Raw genomic sequence first — 20,032 nt, forward strand, 5'->3', positions numbered from 1 at the left:
TGGCGCGGCCCCCCCGGCCCTCGCTCCTGATTCTCGCGGCCGTATTCACGGAGCGTCTCGGCTGCTAGGCACGGGGCTGGGGGGCGAGACGCAGGCCCTGGGGTGCCCCCAGTCCCGGGGCAAGGGTCAGAGTTCAAAGAGGGCGGTGGGGGGAGCTTGATGGCCAGGCCGCCTCAGAGCAAAGACTTGAAGGAAGCGGGGAAGGGAGACCGGGTGGCGGGGGAGGTGGTCCCGCCGTGGGACGAGGGCCTGGGGGCGCCCTGCCCACGAGACACCTGGCAGCCGGGCCTGGCCTCGCTCACTGCCCGCCCCTCCCAGGAGGAGGCCACCCCCTCCATGCTGGGCCACCAGATAGGCCTGCTCATGCTGCTGTGGAGGGACAAGGAGCCTGTCACCCAGAGCCACGCCCACCAGTGCGTGTACCTCCTCCTGAAGCTGCTGACCCAGCAGAAGGGTGAGCTGGGAGCCCCCCCACCTCCGGGGCGCTGGCCGCTTTGCCGCCCCAGGCCCCCTGACTCGGTGCCCCTCACCAGGCAGCACGTCGGAGTTCACGTATTTGAATAAAATGAAGAACTTTGAAGCAAATGCCAGGAGGGAATCAGAAATGAAGTTCTACGACCTGGTGAAGGTGGGGCCCGAGCTGCACGCAGCCCCAAGCTGTCCAGGAGTGGGGGCCTCTCCGGCCTCCACCTCCCTGCCCATTCTGCAACCTGCGCAGGGGAGCTGGGGGGCGGGTCAGGCGTAGCCGGGACGTGGACGCCTTCTTGCAGGGAAAGCACCCCATCACTCTGCCCCTTGAAATCTCGGCCTGCACCCTCCCGCCCGTGACTTGGAGGTACGGCAGGGCCCCTCTGGAGCCCGGTCCTGAGGTTCTTGCTGACCTCTCCCTTCTCGGCCCCCACTCCTCTTGCGGCCTCACCCCTGGGGCCCCTCACTAGGGCGACAGCTGGGTTTGCCTGAGGCTGTCCCGCGCGCACTACTCGTGCACAGTCCCGGGCAAGCAGCATGCTGTCTGTCTCCCTTGTCCATCGCCTCTGCCCTCCCTCCCTGTGTGTGCCCTTCCCGGGCCGGCCCTCCCCTCAAGACGGACGGCGCATCAAAGCTTTGGGTTTGAGTCCAAGCTCTGCCTCCAACTGCGGGGCGGTCATTCAACCCTTCCATGCCTCAGTTTCCCCACCTTCCAAGTGAGAGTCCCTGAGTCTGACCCCCTGCCTGCTCTCAGGACAGGCTGGGACAGGAGCAGCAAGCCCTCAACGCCTCCGTGTAGAGGGTCATCCCCTGGGAGCCCCTCCTAGGGAGCTGGCTGCTTAGAAGCCTGTGGTCCTGGTGGGTTCCCTAGAAACAGAGCCTGGGACAGGAATTTCAGTGCAGTTTAGGGGACAGAGACTCACGCGCAGGAGGAAGGAGTAAGGGAAGCAAGCTGGGGATGGGAGCAGCCAAGAGGGGGTGGTCTGTCTGACCCAGGGGAGTGTGGCAGCTTAAAGCGTCCCCCACCTCGAGGCAGGGGCTGGACCCTGTACCCCGAGTCAGTGACTGGCTGCGGGCTGCAGGGTGGGGGGGGGGGCACCTTCCTGCCTGGACACGACTGCTTGCTCCCACCATCCCCACAGTGATCCTTCAGCCCTCGGCGGCCACACCTCCCACCACTGAGGCAGGAGGGGCGGGGCCCCAGCAGCCTGGTGCGGGGGAGGGGACAAGTCTGCTCGCCTGGCATTTTTTCCACCTCTGAGTACGAGAAGCACCCCCACCCCGGCCCTGTCTCCAACCCCGACGCAGGAGGGGCTGGAGGGCTGAGGACCACCAGGGAGGGTGCCGCCTCGGCCTCTCACCGCAGCCCCCCTGGCCCAGGTGCTGGATGGGAACCTGACCGTGGCCCAGCACACGCAGCTCGTCCTCACTCTCCTGCGAGGGCTCTGCAGCCACAACCACCTGCGCTGTGACCTGGCCTCACAGTTGCTCCTGATGATCGTCGAGGACCACAGCATCAAGGCAGAGCAGGTGGGCGCTGAGCCCCGGCTGCGGGCCACCTTCTGCAGACCTCCCCACGGGAGTCGGGGGACCCGCTAAAGAAGGACTGGGGTGGGGGAGGCGGGCTGGCCCCGCGTCAAGGGCTGCCCGCGTGCACGCGGACGCACCCGTGTCTGTGCACACACGTCTTCACAGAGAGCGCCCGGGCCTGGAGGCCGTGGGTCCCGAGCTCAGTCCTAGCCATCCGCAGTCCACGGCCCGCCTCCCGCTCCCTGAAATAGCACAGCCCTGTTAGCAGGGCTGAGACCCAGCGATGCCCCAGGGCCCCGGTTCACCCCTCCCGGCCGGTCGGGACCCTCAAGGTCCCAGGGCCCTGACAGCAACACCCTGCCTTGTTCATTCAACCTTACTCAGGAGAGAAAAATTCCCTGCCCCCACCCCCTTCCCCACCTCCCTGGGGATTTCACTGCCTTTCTTGGGGCAAGGGGGCGTGGCCAACCTAGTTCACAGCCCACACAGACAGGACCGTCTCTCAGGGGCTGCCAGGCCCATCAACCCTCCTGGCTGCTCGGGGTTGATCCTCACTTTTTCACAGGCACACAGGGAGATGCGGTGAGGCCGCGGGGACGGCGGGGCCACACCAGCTGTGAGCCACGGTGCCGCCGACCCCACCGGGTCCTGTACGTGTCCAGATGGCTCATCGTGGGGCAGGGATCACGTAGCGGTCAGGCTACTGGCTGAAGGCTGACGAGGCCATCAGGATGCCTCACGGGGGAGGCAGACCCCGGCCCCAGCAGGGGATGGAGGCGGGAGCTGGGGGTGGCTCTGACGCCTCGTCCCGGTCTGCCCGTCCCTGCTCAGGTGGCTGAGATCCTGCAGGGCTTGTTCCAGGAGCTGCCCTCTATCATCTTTAAGAACACCCTGCAGACCGTGATGCAGGCCGTGTCAGTGTTGGGGACTCAGCACACCCAGGAGACAGTCAAGGTGATACTGTCCCTGTGTCACCCCTCTGAGAGGTATGGCACCGGCACCCACGACCCAGAGGTGAACACCCATCCTTCCTCCGTGGTCTCCCCTCCCAGGCCACAGAATCCCTGGCCAGGCAGCGGCATGCACGACACTGGCCCTTCCAGTGAGAGAGACTCCACTCTCCTTCCCAGACTCCCGAACCAGGGCCAGGGGGTCCCCGGAGGTGTTCTAGGCTGAGGGGTTAAGGTGGAGGCTCCATTAGTCCCCGGAGGGGGCTTTCGGCATGGGAGTGTCCCTCAGACCAGGAGAACCCTGAGAGACCATCTGGCAGAGGAGCCGGAGGTCAGCTGGCCCCCAAACAGCCCCCTCCAGCTGCCCAGGGCCCCAGCACACATACGGGCCCCCTGCCCTTCCGGGGCCAATATTGGGTTTCCAGGCTGCACCGTGTGGACGTCATGAGCTCCAGCACCGTGATGCTGGGCCTGGCCTGTGAGTAGAGACCCCGTTCTAAGCAGCCTGAATGGTGTGTGTGTGTGTGTGTGTGTGTGTGTGTGTGTCCCCTGAAGTCTGAGGGCCACTGGAGCACCAGGGTGTCTCCACAGCATCTCAGGGAGCACCGGCTTGTCACAGGCCCACAGCACCTTGGACAGGGAACAGAGTTCTGGGGGATGCAGGTCTGTGAGCCCCACACGCCCCCCACCCCGCCCCAGGGAGACACGCCCAGTGCAGACCCACTTTGCCCGCTTTGCCTGAGGGGTGAGCCCCCACCCCCACAAGTTGGGGGGAGGACGGGGGCTCTGTTTGGGGTCACGTGGCAAAGGAGTGCGGCAAAGCGGGAATCAGCACCGACATCAGGGAAAGCTAGCCTGTCCTGTGCTCGGGGCTTCGAGCGGGGGCCCCATCCGGATACAGCCTCCTGGACCCCGCAGATGGAAGGGCTCACTGTCCCTGGGGGTCCAGGCCATCTCAGGCCATCCTGCTGTCCTGAGGGTCACGTCCCGCCCGCCCCTCCACCCTGCATGGCCAGCCACCTGCAGGCACTGGGCCCCCTGCCTCCCCAGACAGGTCATACCCCTGTGGAAGGCCCTAGCCAACAACACCCAGCTGGCCCGCAAGGTCCTCACCCTGCTCTACATGAAGCTGAGGCTGCGACCCCCCAAAGAGCTCGTCAGGTTCACCCAGCAGGCAGAGCTCATCTCCCTGCTGGTGAGCAGCACCCCCCCACGTCCCCACCTGGGCCCCCCGCCCCCACAACCACGCTGTCATCCAGGTGCCCTGTGGGATGCCTGGCTGAGCCGGCAGGCAGAGGGTCTCGGCAAGAGTAGCCGAGGCCTCTTGACTGCTGAGTGGCCAGCAGAGCGGGGCCAGCGCCCCCGGGAGTGTCCCGGCCCGAGGCAGGCACAGGCGACAGGGGCCTGGGCCTGGGGGGGGCGGCGCCCGTGCTTGTGGCTCCCCACTCCTCTGCTCACTGGAGCCGGCCCTGGAGAGTTGCCCATCTGAGTCCCGCTCTGTCGCCCGCCGCAGGCCCTGGGTACCATTTATGAGCTCCTGTACATCCGGGAGTACAAGGCCACGGTGCGCTGGGCCTTCGCAGGGGTCCTCGTGGGCCTGCTCACGCAGCTCCGTTACCTGTTTGAGCTGGATGTGGTGGACGGCATCTCAGACTACCAGGAGGATGTCCTAGACGGGAAGCCCCTCAGCCCCTGCAGGTGACATCTGTGATGGGCCTCGGCGCCCAGCCCCCTGGGGAACCCCAACCGTGCCCTCTTTCGGGTTCCTTCCACATACCCACAGAACCCCTGGCGGGCACCAGGCCCTGGGCTCAGGGCTAGGGACCCGGAAAGGAATGCACTCTGGCCCCACCTGGAGGCTTTCAGTCCCAAGTAGGGAGCAGGGGGCACAGCCACCAAAAGCCAGCGGGAGTGAGAATCCTGGGGCAGAGCAGGCTTAGAAGGTGACAGCTCACCGGGGCCCAGATGGGAGAGGAGGTCGCCGATGACCTTACGGTCCAGGCAGAGAGCCCAGCCCCGAGCCCCGACTCACCTCTCCCCACACCCCCACCTGCCCCTAGGACATGCCTGGAGGCCCTGAAGGGTCTCTTCTGGACCACCAACTACTGGGAGGTGTTTGCCTACCTCAAGCTGCTGAGAGGCTGGGAGCTCTTTGAGCACATGGAAACCTACACCGAGGGGGTGACCCTCTTGGCTAGGTGTGCACAGCCGGGGGTGGGGGGGTGGTGCTGGCCCCAGAGAGCATTCCTCATGGGAAGGCTACACCCCATATTGGGAGCTGGGCTCCAGACTCAGTTGCCTGGGCCATCTCCCCGAGTGAGCAGGGGGTTATGGGGGCCAAGGATGGAGACCTCAGGGCCCCCGTGCCTGCCTCTCTCATCTGACAGGGCCATGGCCCACTATGACTGTGAGGTCAAGGCCGTCTTGGGACAGGCGGTCATCTCCCTGAAGAGCTCTGAGGAGCGGGACAACATTGTGGCCATCCTCATCATCACGGAGGTCAGCCCCTCCTCGGCCCCGCCCTGCCCCTGCCCCTGCCCCTCACCAGCGTCCTCGGGCCCTTCGGAAGCTCAAAGAATTGGACTTCCGCTCCAACCCTCCCACGTAAAGGTATCCTAACTTCTGCCTTCCGTGTCAGACCTGCTTGCTCTCTGGAAGTGCTTCCTTACGTCTAACCCCACTATCTCATGCTGCGCCACAGGCCCATTTTCCCTGGTAGCTGACAGTGCCAACAATACTCAGTTTCTCAACAGCCACGAGCTCACCCAGTACATGTCTCGGAGAACCGTGGACAACTTCCTGAGCCTGGGTCTGAACAACCCCAACCAGCTGGTGCGGGCCATGAGCCTGAAGGGCCTCAGCAGTGCCCTGATGCATCCTGAGAAGGTGAGAGCAGGGGCTGCTCGCTCCTATCCCAGGAAGACTTCAGGGAGGAGGAGGCATGTGAGAAGAGCCTCCACAGCGGGTCAGATTGGAAGGGGTGGGTGGGGAAGGCAGGGCAGTCCAAGGCAGGAGGGGGGGGGAACGTTTGGGGAACGGTGCTGCGTTGCATGCAGTGGGGATCCTAGAATTTCAGGGCCGGAGGGGGCTCTGAGGTCTGCGACTTTGGCCTCCTTTCTAGTAGGGGTCTCTTACCCGACAGCACACCTGCTAGCTGGTCCTGTTCACGCGCCACCCGTCACATAGAGGACTGGCACCTGGCTGGGTGTGGATGCACGTCCTCCTTCTGCCCTTTAGGCCTTCCAGAACAAGTCCATGCCGCACGGTGCAGGCCGGGGGGCTGGGGCTGAGGCCCCTGCGGATTGTTAAAGGAGGCAGCGTGGGCAGGGAGCGGCAGCCACGGCCCCGCCGAGTTGCCGACACCCGTAGAATAGAAACGGTGGTGAAGTCGGGAAGGGCACTTTCCAGGGAGTGGGGCAGGCCCCGGAGTGGCTGCGTCCGCCCGCAGGTGATGCTGCTCCGGAACCGGCTGGCCGGGCTGCTGGACGGCTTCGTGGGGCCCGAGCCCAAGGACCTCATGGGCCTGATGGACATCCTGGGTGACATCCTGCACCGCCTGGGGGCCCAGGGCGTCGGCGCCACCAGCCTCAGGATGGCCCAGCACCTGCTGCAGCTGTTCGACGATGTGAGGAGCGCAGCGGCGGCGCAGCATCTCGCCTGAGCCCGCCAATCCCAGCAGCCGCGTCTGCTACCCCAGCCAATCCCAGCAGCCGCAGCGGCCACCCCAGCCAATCCGAGCAGCCGCGGCCGCTTCCCCACCCCCCCCACCCCTTCCCATCCCCGGGGCTTGTGGGTAAAGTCCTGTGGACCTGGGCGGGAGCCTGGCCCCAAGGAAGGTAGGTTCTGGGAGACCCCTGGGCCGCCTCAGAAATGACCTTGCCCAAGCCTCGTGCTCCCCCACGTGGAGGGCGCGGGCCGCGGCCAGGAGAGCAAGGATGGGCGGGGGCGGCAAGGGGGCGCAGGCCCGTGGTGCAGGTGCAGGGGCTGGTTCGCAGCCTCGAGGCGTCCTCATCGCCCCCCTCCCGCCCCCAGCACAAAGCCCGAGGCCTCTTGCTGGGTCTGAGAGCTCAAAGTGACCGGTCTGGCCGCAGGGTGCGCCTGGTCCGCCCGGGAGAGGGGGTGAGGTCGCTGTGGCCGAGGAAGGGTTGGCCGCAGCCACCGGAGGGGGTGGCAGGAGGAGAAGGCGCCCCAGTTGCCCAGAAGGCTGGGTTGTGCGTGCCAGTGGGCGGCCCGGGCAGCAAGGTGGGTGCGGTGGAGGGGTGCGGTGGAGGGGCGCAGCCGACGGTCCCAGAGCTGGAGAGGGCGGGCGTCGGCGTCAGGGCGCATTGGCCACCGCAGGTCCCTGGGCTGGAAGAAGGGTGAGAGATGGGCGGTGGCTGGCAGAGTGGGGGGGGGGCGGGGGGCCGCCCTGCGGCTGAGGGCTCTACCTGCCGGCAGGAACAGGCTGACGTGCGCGGAGGGGCCATCCTCCTGTACGGAGACGTGCTCTACAGCGGCGGCAAGAAGTACCAGCAGGCACTCAAGAATCATGCTTTCCAGGCCCTGGTGCCACTGCTTTTCCACCTGGCCGACTCCTGCCCCAAGGTGGTCATGGTGAGTGGCCACCCCGCCTTGCAGGCGACAGGCACAGGGAAGGAGAGGGCCCGTCCAAGGTGGCGCTGCCCTCACCTCTAGGTTCTCCCCCCAGTCTAGGAGCCGGCGAAGCACCCCCCCACCCGACACACACACACACACACACACACACACACACACACGCAGTCAGCCTCAGGAGCCTGGAGTTTGGGGCCCTTCTCGCTCCCCGCTCTCCCCAGGGCCTACTGCAGACCGTGCCCCCCTCAAGGGCACTGCCCCCAGGGAGGCACCGTGTCTGACTCCCACAGAGGACCCATAGGGCGGCCCTGGAGCTACCAGCCATTTCACAGGCCCCAGGTTTCCCAGATCATCCGTTTGAGCGGCCGCTCTGGCCTCGGGGAGTGCCCCTTCCCCCCTCTACACTGGGAACACCTGCTTCTCGCCTGAGACCCCATCCAAGTGCCCCCCCCCTCCCTGCTCAGGGAAGCTTTCCTGGCCTCCACCCCTCAGCAGCGTTCTGCTGGCCCTGGGTCCCCATCCCTGGGTCTCAGCTCTCACTGTTAGGGTCACCTAACAGCTTGGCTCGGCCAAGTAGGCCCTGCCTGCTGCCCTCTTGATCGTGGCCACCTCCTTCCCTCCAGCCCCTCCTGGGGCCCTTGGGAAACTGCCTGAATTCCTGCTTCCTCCTCACAAAGGGACTTCCTTCAATCCCAGGGCTTCTCTCTGCCCCTGCCCCAGACCCACCAGATCCAGGAGCCCTCCGGACCCATCACGGGTGGTGTGACGGGCTGGGAACGCCTCAAGCCTGGGAGAGGGTCCGCATCAGGTCTGGGTCTGCACAGCCAGCCAGCAGCCCGGAGCCTGGCACAGGGCAGTTGCTGAGTGAATGTGCAGCTAAATGAAGGGGTGAACGGAAGGGTGGATGGGAGACCAGTAGAAGGCAGGGGTGTCGCCAGGTGGGGGGGCTAGAGGGGTGCAGCTGGGAGTTCAGAGGAGAGTGTCAAAGAAACCAGGAGAGGCTGCCTGGGGGAGGCCGGCCTACTCAGCCTCACAAGCTGTAGTCTTAGGATAAGTGGCCCAGAGGCCAGGGGCCTCTGAGTGAGGTGGGCGGTGCATTCTGTGAGCTAACGGGAACACAGGAAGTTGAGGGCAGGCCTGGGCCCGGGGTTGGGTCGGAGGGTCCTCTGTGATCAGGGCCTCGTCCTAGATGCTGAAAAACAGGTGCTCCCCCCCTCCGGAGCACAGTGTCCTAGGGACAGAGGCGTGGTGGACTCAGGAGGAGGTTGAGGGCTTTGGAGTGAAAACCAGGTGGGCCGATCCCCCCTCAACTCAGCAAGGGAGGGAGAGGTCAGCTTGGGGACCGGCCTGTCTCGGCTCAGGCCACCGCCACCAAGTGCCGCGGACAGGGCTGCTGGGTTGAGGATGTGGCAGGCTGGTCCCCTCCGGCCTTTCTCCTGGGCACATGGACGGCGTCTTCTCCCCGTGTCCTCACATGGTCGTCCCCCTGTCTGCGTGTCCAGATTCCCCTCCTGGTGAGGACACCAGACAGCTTGCCCTAGGGCCACCCAGGGACCTGATTACCTCACCTCTGTTGAGACCGTGTCTCTGGACAGTCACAGCCTGAGGTCCTGGGGGTGATTTCCGCCCATTGTGGGTGGTACAGGGGCCCTTTAAAGGAGTTCTGAGACTAGAGGCGGGGCTGTTGGGTACTGGTGAGTGAGGGACCGGCCTTCCTCTCCTGGGTGCCTGTCCCCCGGCCCTTGAGAGACTCCCTCAGGGTCAGGAAGGAAGCCTGGGTGGCCAGGGTGACCACTGGCCTCTCGAATTTTCGCGTGAATTAGAGCACGGCACCCACGGGGCTTGGGGGGGTGAAGACACTGTGGCGGGGTACCCTGTGCCCCCTCCGGGGTGTGAGCAGGCTACACGGCCCGGGCGCGGCTGTGAGCGGAGTCCTTGCTGGGCCAGGGCCCTCAGTGCCTCTGGGCCACTTGTCCTGCGGTCTCTGCCCAGGAGGGTGTTGATGCGGAGGGAGGTGACCCGTCTGTCTTTGCGTGGCGCCCACAGAAGACAAAGCTGACCTTCCTGCGCTGTGCTGTCCTGCTGAAATGGGAGTTCCGGAAGGAGCTGTTTGGGAAGCTGGCATGGGGTCGTGGCCTCAGCGCCGAGAACGACGTTTTCATCTACACGGTAAGGTGTCGGCACCCTCCCGGATGAGGGGCAGGGAGGCCGGGGAAGTGGATGGGGGCCGTGCGCAGTGAGGGTCCTCACCCCCAGCACCCAGAGGGGGACGGGCGTGATATAGGAACCCTCTTGGGTGGCATCTGACTCGGTCCCGCGGGTGTTGGTTAGAGGCCCACTCCGTGCTGGGCTGGCCCCTTCAGCCTCCCTCAGTGGGCCCCCTCTGTCAGTAACCGAGCTGGGGGCCTCCAGGGCCACGTGGGGACCACCGCACCTGGACGGGGAAGCCCTACCTGGAGGCAGTTCCCATGGCCGCTGCGGAGGGGCCTTTGGGGAGCGTAGCGCCCACTGATGTCCCAGTGCAGACATGGGGAGGGCCCCGTAGCTCTGGGAACCCGGGAGTGGCCGCACCGGGACCCCACGGACGTTCCTGGGCCCACACGCCTTGCTGAGGATTCGTGTGAGGGGACCCGTGTGCGTGGGGCGGGTGAGCAAGAAACCACAGCTCTGATTTCTGGTGGTCCGTTTATTTCTGAGTCCAGACCCTCAGCGCCCGGCTGGGACCCCTCCCCAGCGCTCGGGGACCGCGGTCCCCATCCCGGGCTTTTCTCCAGCTGGTGGCGGGCAGGCTGGCGCACCGGGCCACACTGGATCTGGTCGAGGTGGGCGGGGGCTTGGGGGTCCCCGCCGCGGCTGGGGGACGGCAGACGTTTCCTGAGAAGTGGGGAAGGCTACGGTCTGGGGGTGAAGGTGCCCGGAGAAAGGGAGCGGGGCTTCTCAGGGTCCGGAGGGCAGTGACTTTGGTAGGCGCCACCTTGCTGGGGAGCTGGCGGGGGCTCCGTGCCGAGCGCTTCGCCCGCCGCGTGCCGGTGGTGTTTTTTTGTGCGAATGAGAAATTCTCCGCAGGCTCCAGGCGTGGGTCCTTGGCCAGTTGTTTGTACTGTGATTGCTGTTGCCCAGTCTGTGACTTCTTGCACCGTGCTTACTTACTGTGTCTCTGCTGGCGCGGAAGTTCTGTGGCCGGACGTGTTACTTTCCCACGGTCTGTGCTCGGGTCTGATGGAGAAGCCCCTCCCCGCCCTGGAGCCGCGCTGGTGCCCGGAGGGGCGCGGGGTGGCTGTGACCTTCCACCAGCTGCAATGCCCAGCTCCCTGCCCGCGGGAAACTGCGTGCAGCGCTTCTGGGCATTAGGCTGTCCCCCGTGGTTGATGACGGTGACGCGTCACCCGAGGCACAGGCCGCGGGCGCCCGCGGGGCTGCCGCACTTGACCCTCGTGGCTGTGATCGGGGCTCAGCGTCTGTGTCCCTAGGATGCGTTCAGGAGACAGACGTCACAGCGATTTGAGCAGGGGGAGGTCAACGTGAGGGGTGGTTAACCGCTGCCGGGCCCGGGGGCTGCGAGGGGGCTGGTCGGTTTGCGGGGGAGCCAACTCTGAAGGCCGCGGGACCGCAGGGATGGCGCGTGGACGTGGACGGGAGTACGTGATGTCGCATGTCCCAACGTAGTGGAGGAGAGCCCCTGCCCCGGGCCAGGAGGACCCCTACCCCCAGAGCCGAGGGCATGGCTACGCCCCTGCGTGGCAGAGAAGCTGGTGTGGCACAGAGCCGAGCCCGCCGAGATGCCGGGACACGTCCCGCACGGGGAGGGGTCACAGGAGACCGGCTGTGAAACGGCCCCGGGGGGTGGGGGAGGAGTCCTGGGGGTGCCCGCGGGATCGAGGGCGGGAGCCCCTCCTGTGTCCCCACGCTGCCCCCGTGCCCTCGCGCCAGCTGGCGAGGATGACACTGGGGCCCAGGTCCGCTTTCACAGAGTGCACAGCAGGGGTGAATTTGGAGCTGGGAGGGGAGAGAACGCTCCAGTGGGCGCCAGGGCCTCCGCCTCGGGGGTGTGGCCCGGGTTGGGTTTCCTGCCCTTGTCATTTTGGGTTGCGAGTCTCTCTGTGTACGTCTGTCAGAGACCTTTGTGCTGCCGCGGGGTGGATGTTACAGTGACATCCCGTCTCTGAGGTGTCGTGGGTGCGGGCGGCCCGAGTCCCGCCCCAGGGCCTCGTGCGGCTCCAGGCCGTGGCTGAGGCTTTTCAAGGAACTTGTCTTTTCTCTTGCTCCTAACTCAGGCCTGGGGTGGGGGAGGGAGAGAGAGACTCCCTTTTGGTGTCCCTGTGCCTTCCCTTGGGGTCCTTCTGGTCTGGTTCCCGAGGTGCGTGGGCGATGTCAGGTCCCCCCCCTGCCTCTGGCGTCCTGGGCGTGAGGTTGGTCTTTCCTTCCACGGAGACACCTCGGGCGCCCGGACTCGATGCCCACCTCAGCCCGTGTGCAGGGACAGCGGGGCCACCTGTCACGTGCTTGTGGTTCCGGTCTTGTCCTGCCCGCTTTTGCCCTTGGGGACTTGTGTTTAGCTGGTTGCTGAGGAGAGCGCGTGGAGAGGTCCGTGCTTGCCATCGGTGTCTCGGTACCTAGTTGACCGATCTGACCAATTTATTTTTTTTAACGTTTACTTAATTTTGGGAGAGAGAGAGTGCGATCAGGGGAGGGGCAGAGAGAGAGGGAGACAGAATTGGAAGCAGGCTCCAGGCTCCTGGCTCTCAGCGCAGAGCCCGACGCGGGGCTCGAACTCAAGAACGGTGGGATCATTACCTGAGCCGAAGTCAGACGTTTAACTGACCGAGCCGCCCGGGTTCCCCTGATTTTACCAATTTATTAAACACTCCGTCTGTTAGAGTCTGTTAGAGCGTCAGCGTTATTGAGTTATACTCACAGGTTTAACCAAGTACGTTTCCCTCAAACATTTATTTTTCTGTGGGTTTCAGACCCATTGAAATGGCTCTGAGCCCCCACTAGCAGCCTCGCTGTGACAGGGGTCCCGGGGACAGCTCAGGCACCGGGGGGAGCCCGGAGACCATGGGCACGTGCGTCCTCCCCGCCTTCCGTTCTGGGCCCCCCTCCTGCTCTTCTCACGTGGACTCTCCTGGCTTTGCACATTTTTCCCCTTTTCCCACCTTCCAGGAGTTGGAGTTTTAGGAAGCAGTTGCCGCCTCGGCTGGCAGGGGCTCAGGACGCCCCTAGTCGGGCAGTGCGGCTGGGCTTGCTGGTGGCAGGGGCTCCTCCCGCAGTGACTGTCCTCTGCCCTGGCCCGCTGCCTTTGGGCCGCTCGCTGCCCCGTATGGTTTCCTTTCCACGCGGCAGCGTGGTTCCCGGAAGCCTCACGTGAGGTCGCGCACGGCTGGCACTCCTTCCCATCATCCCGATACTTCCAGTCCGTCAGCTTTGCTAGGAGCCCCTTCTTCTGGAATTTTCTAAGATTTGAGACGTGTGGATTAGGGCTTCTCCAGTCCCGATGCTCCCAGCCCTCCCCGGGGACGTCTTCGTGCCCCATTGTGGGGTGTGCCATTGAGCCCTGCCCCCCTGCCCCGGCTGACCTCGGCCACCGGTCGCCTTGAGCCCCGGGCCCCCTGGGCCACGTGGGCCACGTGATGTGCTCATAGCTCTGCCTTCCCTCTGTCCCGATTCCTCGTATGGGCCCAGGCTCACGGCCAGGCCTTCTTTTCAACAATCACAGAGAAAAAAACCAAAACGCCGGTGTTTAAGTGCTCCCTCACTTTTAAGCACCGAAGTTAAATCTATTATAGTTTCCCTTCTCTTACAGAAACCTCCTTCCTGTTTTCTTCTTGCTGACTCCTGCCTCTGGAGTAGTGCTGCGAGTTGATGGCCTGCTGGGTCCCCAAGGCCCCCGTGCCACGGTTCCGCGAGCCTAGACCACAGACGTTGCTGTCTCCCGGCTCTGCAAGCCCGCGGCCTGTGGCACGGTGCTGGCCAGGCCACGGCCCCTGCCAGGCCCCTCTCCCGGGCCCGGCGCTGCCCTGGCTTCGAGTGTCACTGCGCCCGAGGTGCTCTCTCTGCACGCTGGCGCCTCCCCTCCTAAGGCACCACCTGTAACGCGTCGGGGCCACTGGGGGACCCCATTTCACCGCATTGCCTCCAGAGGCCCCATCTCCGAGTGTTGTCCCATTCTGAGGTCTGGGGGTTAGGAATCAACAGATCTTTTTTGGGAGAGGTGGTCCAGCCGGTCCCTCAGCTCACGAAGGACCCCGCTCCTTCCAGGGAGGCACTGTTACCGCTGCTGGTGTCATTGCTTTATTGTTCAGACTGTCACACCTGGCCTGTCTTGAACTTGGATCCTGTTTCCAGTGAGCTCTGTCTCTGGACTCTCTGTCCATAGGCATCCTTGTTTCTGAGAGCATTAGAATGTTCCAGGCCCTTCCTAGTGCCTGTTCTCTCCAGGGATCAGCCTCCTCCAGGAAGTCCTGGTGTCTGAGTGGAAAAGGGTGTGAGAGCCCAGAGTGCGTCTCAGGGGGCTCGGAGCTCTGGGGGTGGTCCTAGAACGGGCACAGAGCAGGAAGGCGGTTGTCTTTTTAAGGTCACGAGCTGACGGCCAAAATCCCAGAATGTGGGTCTGTGACAAGAAGGCACAGGCGATCACGGTGGTTGGGGGGGAGCGGGGGTGAAGGGCTGGGGCCTCAGGCCGCCTGGTGCCTGAACCTGGACCTCCCACCTGCAGTGTTGGTCTGACGTTTGTGGAGGGAAGCTGGTGTGGGCGGAAACGCAGCTCCGAGGGTCAGCCCGGCCAGGGCGCAGCCAGAGAGAGGACGGCCAGGCCGGGCAGGGGTGACCTGAAGCGGGCGCCCCTCGGGGGAGCACGGCCTGGCGCCACAGTGGCCAAGGGTCCCTGCGGGAAGTGCGGGCACCAGGGTGGCCTGGGGGCTGAGGCGAGGGGGCCACCAGGGTGGCCTGGGGGCTGAGGCGAGGGGGCCGGCGTTCTTGTCATGCAGGTGGCAGAAAAGCCGGTTCCAGCAGGCTTGGACGGTAAAATAAACCGGTGTATAATCCTGCAAAGGCCCAGAGGGTGCTGCCACAAAGCAGCTTGGGCCAGCAGTGGAGACGAGCAGCCTGGGCTGCGTCCGTCCCCTGCCCCCCGTCCTTAGATTGGTCTTATCCTCGGTCCAGGGGCCGTCCCGTCCTGAGCCTGCTGTCCCCTCCTAGAGCAGCCGCACACCCCACGTGTCCACAGCAGAAGCCCAGGGGAGCGAGCGAGGGCGGCAAGAGAGGCTGGGCTCCAGTCCTGGTGCAGAAGAGCCCAGCAGACCTCCCTGCCTCCTCTTGGCTCTGACTGGCCCTGGGTCTGTTGCTGAAGCTGGGGAGGGTGGGGGGTGGGAGGGGCAGGGGAGGCCTCCCGGAGGACATGTCGGGGAGAGGTGACAGAGTGCAGGGTCCCAGGTCCCTTGACACAGGCCTAGCCCGAGGTGGGATGGGGGGTGGGGCGCCATGGGTCTTGGGACTGCAGGGCTGGCAGGGGGCCTCGGGCAGAGCGGCGTCACAGGGAGCTGTGGGGCCCATCTCTTCCCCTCCCCAGGTGGAGAGCAACCTTGGCAACTACCACCAGTTTCTCATGCAGGCGTTGACTTACCTGAGCAGCCCCGACAGGAACCTGAAGCAGGCGGCCATGAAGTTCATCCGTGGGTGCTGGCCCCTGGTCTTGTGCTCCGCCCACCGTGCCCACCCAGCCCCCACCACTCAGAGCCCAGAGCTGCCCCCGGGAGGGCCGGGCTCCCGTGTCCGGGGGTCGGGTGGGCCGGTCTCCTGTCGGGGCCAAGCTGGCCTCCCCCAGGGGCCAGGGAGGCGCCCGTGCCCACCGCCCTCCGTCCCTGGTGCAGGGGGGATGCTGCAGGACTACTTTCCCGACCTCTGCATCTGTCTGAGGAAGGCTGACGTGAGGACCCTCAGGAAACGTGAGCCCTGGCCCAGCACAGGGGGCTCTTTGTTCCCCAGCTCTTAAGAAGGCCCCTTAGCCGGCCTGTCCCCAGAACGGGGCATCGTCTCCTCCTTGAGACTCGGTTCCAGGACAGGGCTGTGCCCCCCTCCCCACATCCACCCCACAGGGCTCCTGGGACGGCTGTGCACCTCCCCCTGGACCCTCCTCCTTCAGCTCCCGCAGCAGACTGCCCCCTGCCCTCCCCTGCCCCGGGGGTCTCTGTGCAGACTTGGAGATCCTGAAGCAGGACCCAGACTCCATGAGCCGCAGATTCTACAGCAGCTTCCTGGAGGACATCTGGGAGCTGTCCCAGTACGTGACCCACTGAACCGTGGCTCGATGTCGTGCTGGTTCCCGGCGTGTGTTTGACGTTCTCTATTAAATGTGACAGAGTTCCCTTTGGCCTCCCTGGGCTCTCGCTGCCTTGCAGCCCCCTCAGTAGGGCTGGGTGGCCTCCCCTCCAGACGCAGACGCTCAGGATGTGGGGTCCTCAGCAGCTCTGCTGGTACTCGGCCCGGAGCCCTGGGGGTCAGCCTTGACACCTCTCCCAGCCCTCCCCAGGTCCGGCGATCCCCAGCATCTAGAATCTTCCCACTGCCCTGCCGTGGTCCAAGCCCCCCAGCCTCCCCTCCTGCACCACGCGTGGCCCCGAGACCCTCGGGGCCCTGTGTCCACCTTCCTGTGCTGCCCTTTCGGTGCCTGGTCTCACTGGCCTCCCTGCCTGCCCCGCCCCCTCTCCCTAGCCCAAGTGGGCAGGGCAAAGCCTTCCCTCCTGCTCCGGGCCGCAGCGAGGGGCCCTTCGGTTGTGTCCGACGGCCCCCTTACCCACTGTGGCTGTTCTGGGGATGGCATGTGGGCACGTGGTAATCGCCTGGTAAACGTGAGTCAAACCAGCGAGTTAAGACCATGCCTGGGACACAGCTCGCGTCCTCCCGGGGTGCCCCTGGCCCTCGGAGAGAAGTGCAGGTGCACCCCAACAGCTGTCCGGGGGCCCAGGGACCACCCCGAGACTCCGCCTCCAGCCAGGGAAGTGAGGGGAGCTTTGTGGAGAGGGCCAGCTGGAGGCCAGCCTGGAGGACGTGACCAGGGAGTGGTCAGGGGCGGAAGGCACCGAGCGGGAGCCCGTCTCGGCAGAGGGTGCCGTGTGAGCCAAGGCAGGGGCCCGCGCTCTGCCAGCCGCGGGCAGGGGGCGGAGGGCTGGGCAGCTGCCGATGCCTTCGGGTCTGGGCCTGCGTGTGCCAGAGCCGGGGAGCCCATGGCGGTGTTTGGTGGGAGAGAAGTGTGGCCGCACCCCACGGCCTTTCCCGGCAGCCGGGCACGGCCCGGCTCCTGCCATCCGAGCACCGCGTGGTGGTGGCACTAGGTGGCCAGGGCGGGGAGGCCGGGCGGGGAGCACCAGGGCGTGTGCCCCCTGGAGGAGGGCCTGGGGCAGGGGGGCGGTCCGAGCTGGGGGGGCGCTGGGGTCTGGGGAGGAGAGGCAGGCTGGCTGTGAACGAGAAGCCCCGCTTGTCGTGGTTCCCCTGAGGAGGGTGTCCCGGCAAAGAGTACTTAGGATACACGGCAGCTGGCGGGGGGAGGGGTGGGGGAGAGGACGGGCAGTGAGGCGTCGCAAGGGCCTGGAGCAGAGTGTGCCTCCAGAGAGGGCGTGGGGACCGCGGAAGGAATCCGTGTCTTGCTCCAGAGCACTTTGGGGTCGGCCGTGGGGACACGAGCCAGAACAGAAGTTTCCGACGCCTGCGGCGTGCAGACTAGGTGTTCCAAAGTGGCCTCCCGCGACAATACAAGTAGACCTTGGCTAGATTACAATAAATGTGCTTTCGGATGGGTTGCTGACTCTTGAGAACAGTGAGGGAAACCTCCAAAAGCTTAAAAGCAAAAAGCAAAAGAATGGAAGTAGCCGAAAGCCAGCCAACAATGGGAATGGTGGGTGGAAAGACACTGAGGACTGGGGGCCCCGGGGTGGGGCCAGGGCCTGGCTCCCCAAGTGAGGGAGGAGGGAGCGGGGGCCTGATGCGCGCAGCCTGGACTCTAGGGGTGGGGGGGGGGGCTGGGGGCCGCGTCGCCCACCGGTTGCAAGCAGCGGTGAGCAGGAAGCTGCCTGGCAGGACGGAGCTCCACCTCCCGGGCTCAGCGCACAGACGCCTGATCGGAGCCGCTCGGGCTCCGGCCAGAAGGTCGCAGACGGGAGGAAAGCAGCCCGTGAGCGAGAACAGGAAGCCCCGTGGTTTCAGGCCCCTGGGGACTGCAGATAGATGTTCCCAGGACGAGGAACCGCAATGAACAAATACGGTTCGCAAAATGATCCCATAGGAAATTTTTAAAGGGACAAAAGGCAACCATACGATGACCAAAGGGAGAGAATTATCAAAAATAGCCCAGCAGATTTGGAAAAGAATCAGAACCTGAGAGAGGAAAAATGCAGTCCCTGAATTAGAGTCTCAGGGGCCAGAGGTTCTCCCTGTGAATTAATGACTGGAGGCTGCACGGAAAACGAATAGAGATTCCCCAGATTTGATGGGAGACCCGCGTCCACCGTGGTAGGAAGCGCAGCACCTACTAAGCGCAGTGAGATACCCCCGGACACAGACCGCACAGAACACTAAAGAAAGCGATCTCGCCCGCGGGTGCGGAGCCCCTGGGGCCGACGGTGCTGCCTGGGGCAGCGGCAGAGGACAAGGCTCAGTGACTGTCCGCCTGGAGCTGTAAACCCAGTACTGCCGGGCTGCAAGCGTGGAGGTGAGGTGCACAAAGACCGGATGCGCTAGGCGCCCGCCTGCACCAGTCGCTGGCTCCCCGGCCCAGGTCAGCCTGTAGGAGCCAGACAGGCCCAAGGGAGACACGGAACCGAGCAAGACGTCCTGAGCGCAGAGGAACCAGAGAGCTGTGTCAGCAGTCTGGTTAGCTGGCAAAGTGGAGTCCGAGACGCAAAAACTGTTCTAATGGGCAAAACCGGATGTGGGTACCAGTCAAGGGAGGGAGCACACGAGCTGTACCCATCATAAATACGTAAGCACCAAACGCTCAGCCTCGAGATAGGCAAGCCACCGCTGCTAGGCTCTTACCAAATGCAAGACATCCTGTAAAGTCATGGCAGTAAATTTAGGAACCGGGAAGAGCAAAAAATAAGAGTGTGTTTTGGCTGAAGAACAGATCCACAGAGCAGCAGACATCTCGCAGACAGATTCGTGTTCACACGCACCGTAGTCAGCTTCCGGGAAAGACCGCAGAACGAATCAATAGGAAAAGGGTGGGTTATTTCAGTGGCTACGTCGGGAATAACCGTTTCACTGGGTGGACAGAAAGTAAGCTGGTTCCCGACCAGCGCCACGCAGGAGGCGGCTCCAGAGTGAAACGTGCAAGGACAGGCTTGCCAGTTAACAGAATAAAATGTGGACAATGAAGGGCCTCAAAAACAAGCTTCGGAAGAATAAACCGTAAGGCAAAAACGGGTGTATGCGATTCCACCAACACGAGCCCCAAAGACCCGATACTACAGCTGCAGAAAGAGAGAAGGCCGTCACCGCGACGCTGGAGCAGCGTTCCCCACGGCGGCACCGCAGCCCGGCCTGTGAGCGGCGACGGACGTCGCAGGTAAAGAGCAGACACCGGTGACAGCACGAAGAAACCTGCGGCGGCCGGAACCGAGATCTGGGGCAGGCAGAGCGGTCGGTGAGGAGGCAGTCCCACAGAAAACTTGTCCCAGGTATGAGCAGGCGAGTCACACGGGAGGGGCCCCCAAAGCCAACAGGCATTCACTCGGAAAGGTGCAGAAACTCATTAATGATTTGGGAAGGTACACGTTCCACCAAATGATGCTTCACTTTATGCCTTTTTGGGTGACAACAGCTAGGGAGTCGGCCGATGCCTGGTGCTGGCGAGAACTTGCGGTTATGAGGGGCCTGGCACGTTCTGACAGCCTCACACTGGGTTAAGAATGCACCTACCCGGTAAGCCGGCAGTCCACACCTGCATTTACAAAGGAGAGCGATGCTCGGGGTGCCTGGGGAGCTCAGCCAGTTAAGCGTCCGACTTCAGCTCAGGTCACGATCTTGCAGTTTGTGAGTTTGAGCCCCGTGTCAGGCAATCCTCATACAAAAGGGGGTCTGTGGGGGGACATACACCATCGTGGTGCTTGTGACGACGGTTTGAAAAGTGGACAGATGAAGGACAGGGAACGTAGGCCACGGGGAGCCACGGAACGGTGGGAAGTTCCGGTTCTGGGCAGGGTGGGAGCCCGCGCACTCCACATGGCCTCTCTGGTGAACGTGGCTGAAACTCGCAGGTGTCATGCATGGAGGGCTCTCTGAGGGCTTCGTAAATACCAGCAGGTGGAGTGTAGACCTCAGAGCACCACTGAGCTGGTGGTATGTCCCCTGTTTTTTCCCCTGGTACTTCCTGGACTGCACTCAGCCAGCCCCAAGCCTGGGTGTGTGCAGCAGGTGTAGACAGAAGGAGCTTCGAGAGAAAGCCCCCTGTTCTGCGCAGGGAGCTGGAAGAGGGGGGGGTCCTAACGTGACAGGGAAAGGAG

The 20,032-nt window shown here is 64.3% G+C and overlaps 1 protein-coding gene across 11 annotated transcripts in view; it reads left to right on the plus strand.

The window, feature by feature from the left end:
* Positions 1-15,901, plus strand: part of LOC106989384 (maestro heat-like repeat family member 5) — a 30,670-nt gene extending 14,769 nt beyond the window's left edge. For 6 of the 11 annotated variants that reach the window (XM_053208232.1, XM_053208236.1, XM_053208228.1 and 3 more), the window contains 16 exons: positions 319-454; positions 538-628; positions 1,849-1,998; positions 2,830-2,984; positions 3,504-3,611; positions 3,999-4,143; positions 4,462-4,646; positions 5,009-5,146; positions 5,336-5,447; positions 5,691-5,834; positions 6,397-6,573; positions 7,386-7,541; positions 9,585-9,707; positions 15,106-15,208; positions 15,407-15,481; positions 15,732-15,901. In XM_053208232.1, coding sequence (XP_053064207.1) covers positions 319-454; positions 538-628; positions 1,849-1,998; positions 2,830-2,984; positions 3,504-3,611; positions 3,999-4,143; positions 4,462-4,646; positions 5,009-5,146; positions 5,336-5,447; positions 5,691-5,834; positions 6,397-6,573; positions 7,386-7,541; positions 9,585-9,707; positions 15,106-15,208; positions 15,407-15,481; positions 15,732-15,832 — 2,099 coding nt within the window. In that variant the 3' untranslated portion in view covers positions 15,833-15,901. Of the gene's footprint in view, positions 1-318; positions 455-533; positions 629-1,848; positions 1,999-2,829; positions 2,985-3,503; positions 3,612-3,998; positions 4,144-4,461; positions 4,647-5,008; positions 5,147-5,335; positions 5,448-5,690; positions 5,835-6,396; positions 6,574-7,385; positions 7,542-9,584; positions 9,708-15,105; positions 15,209-15,406; positions 15,482-15,731 lie in introns of all 11 variants that reach the window. The other 5 variants (XM_053208233.1, XM_053208229.1, XM_053208230.1 and 2 more) reach the window with 5 other exon arrangements.
* Positions 15,902-20,032: the final 4,131 nt, after the last annotated feature.

This window comes from Acinonyx jubatus, chromosome F2 (genome assembly GCF_027475565.1).
Source record: "Acinonyx jubatus isolate Ajub_Pintada_27869175 chromosome F2, VMU_Ajub_asm_v1.0, whole genome shotgun sequence".
In the NCBI taxonomy this organism is placed as follows: Eukaryota; Metazoa; Chordata; class Mammalia; order Carnivora; family Felidae; genus Acinonyx; species Acinonyx jubatus.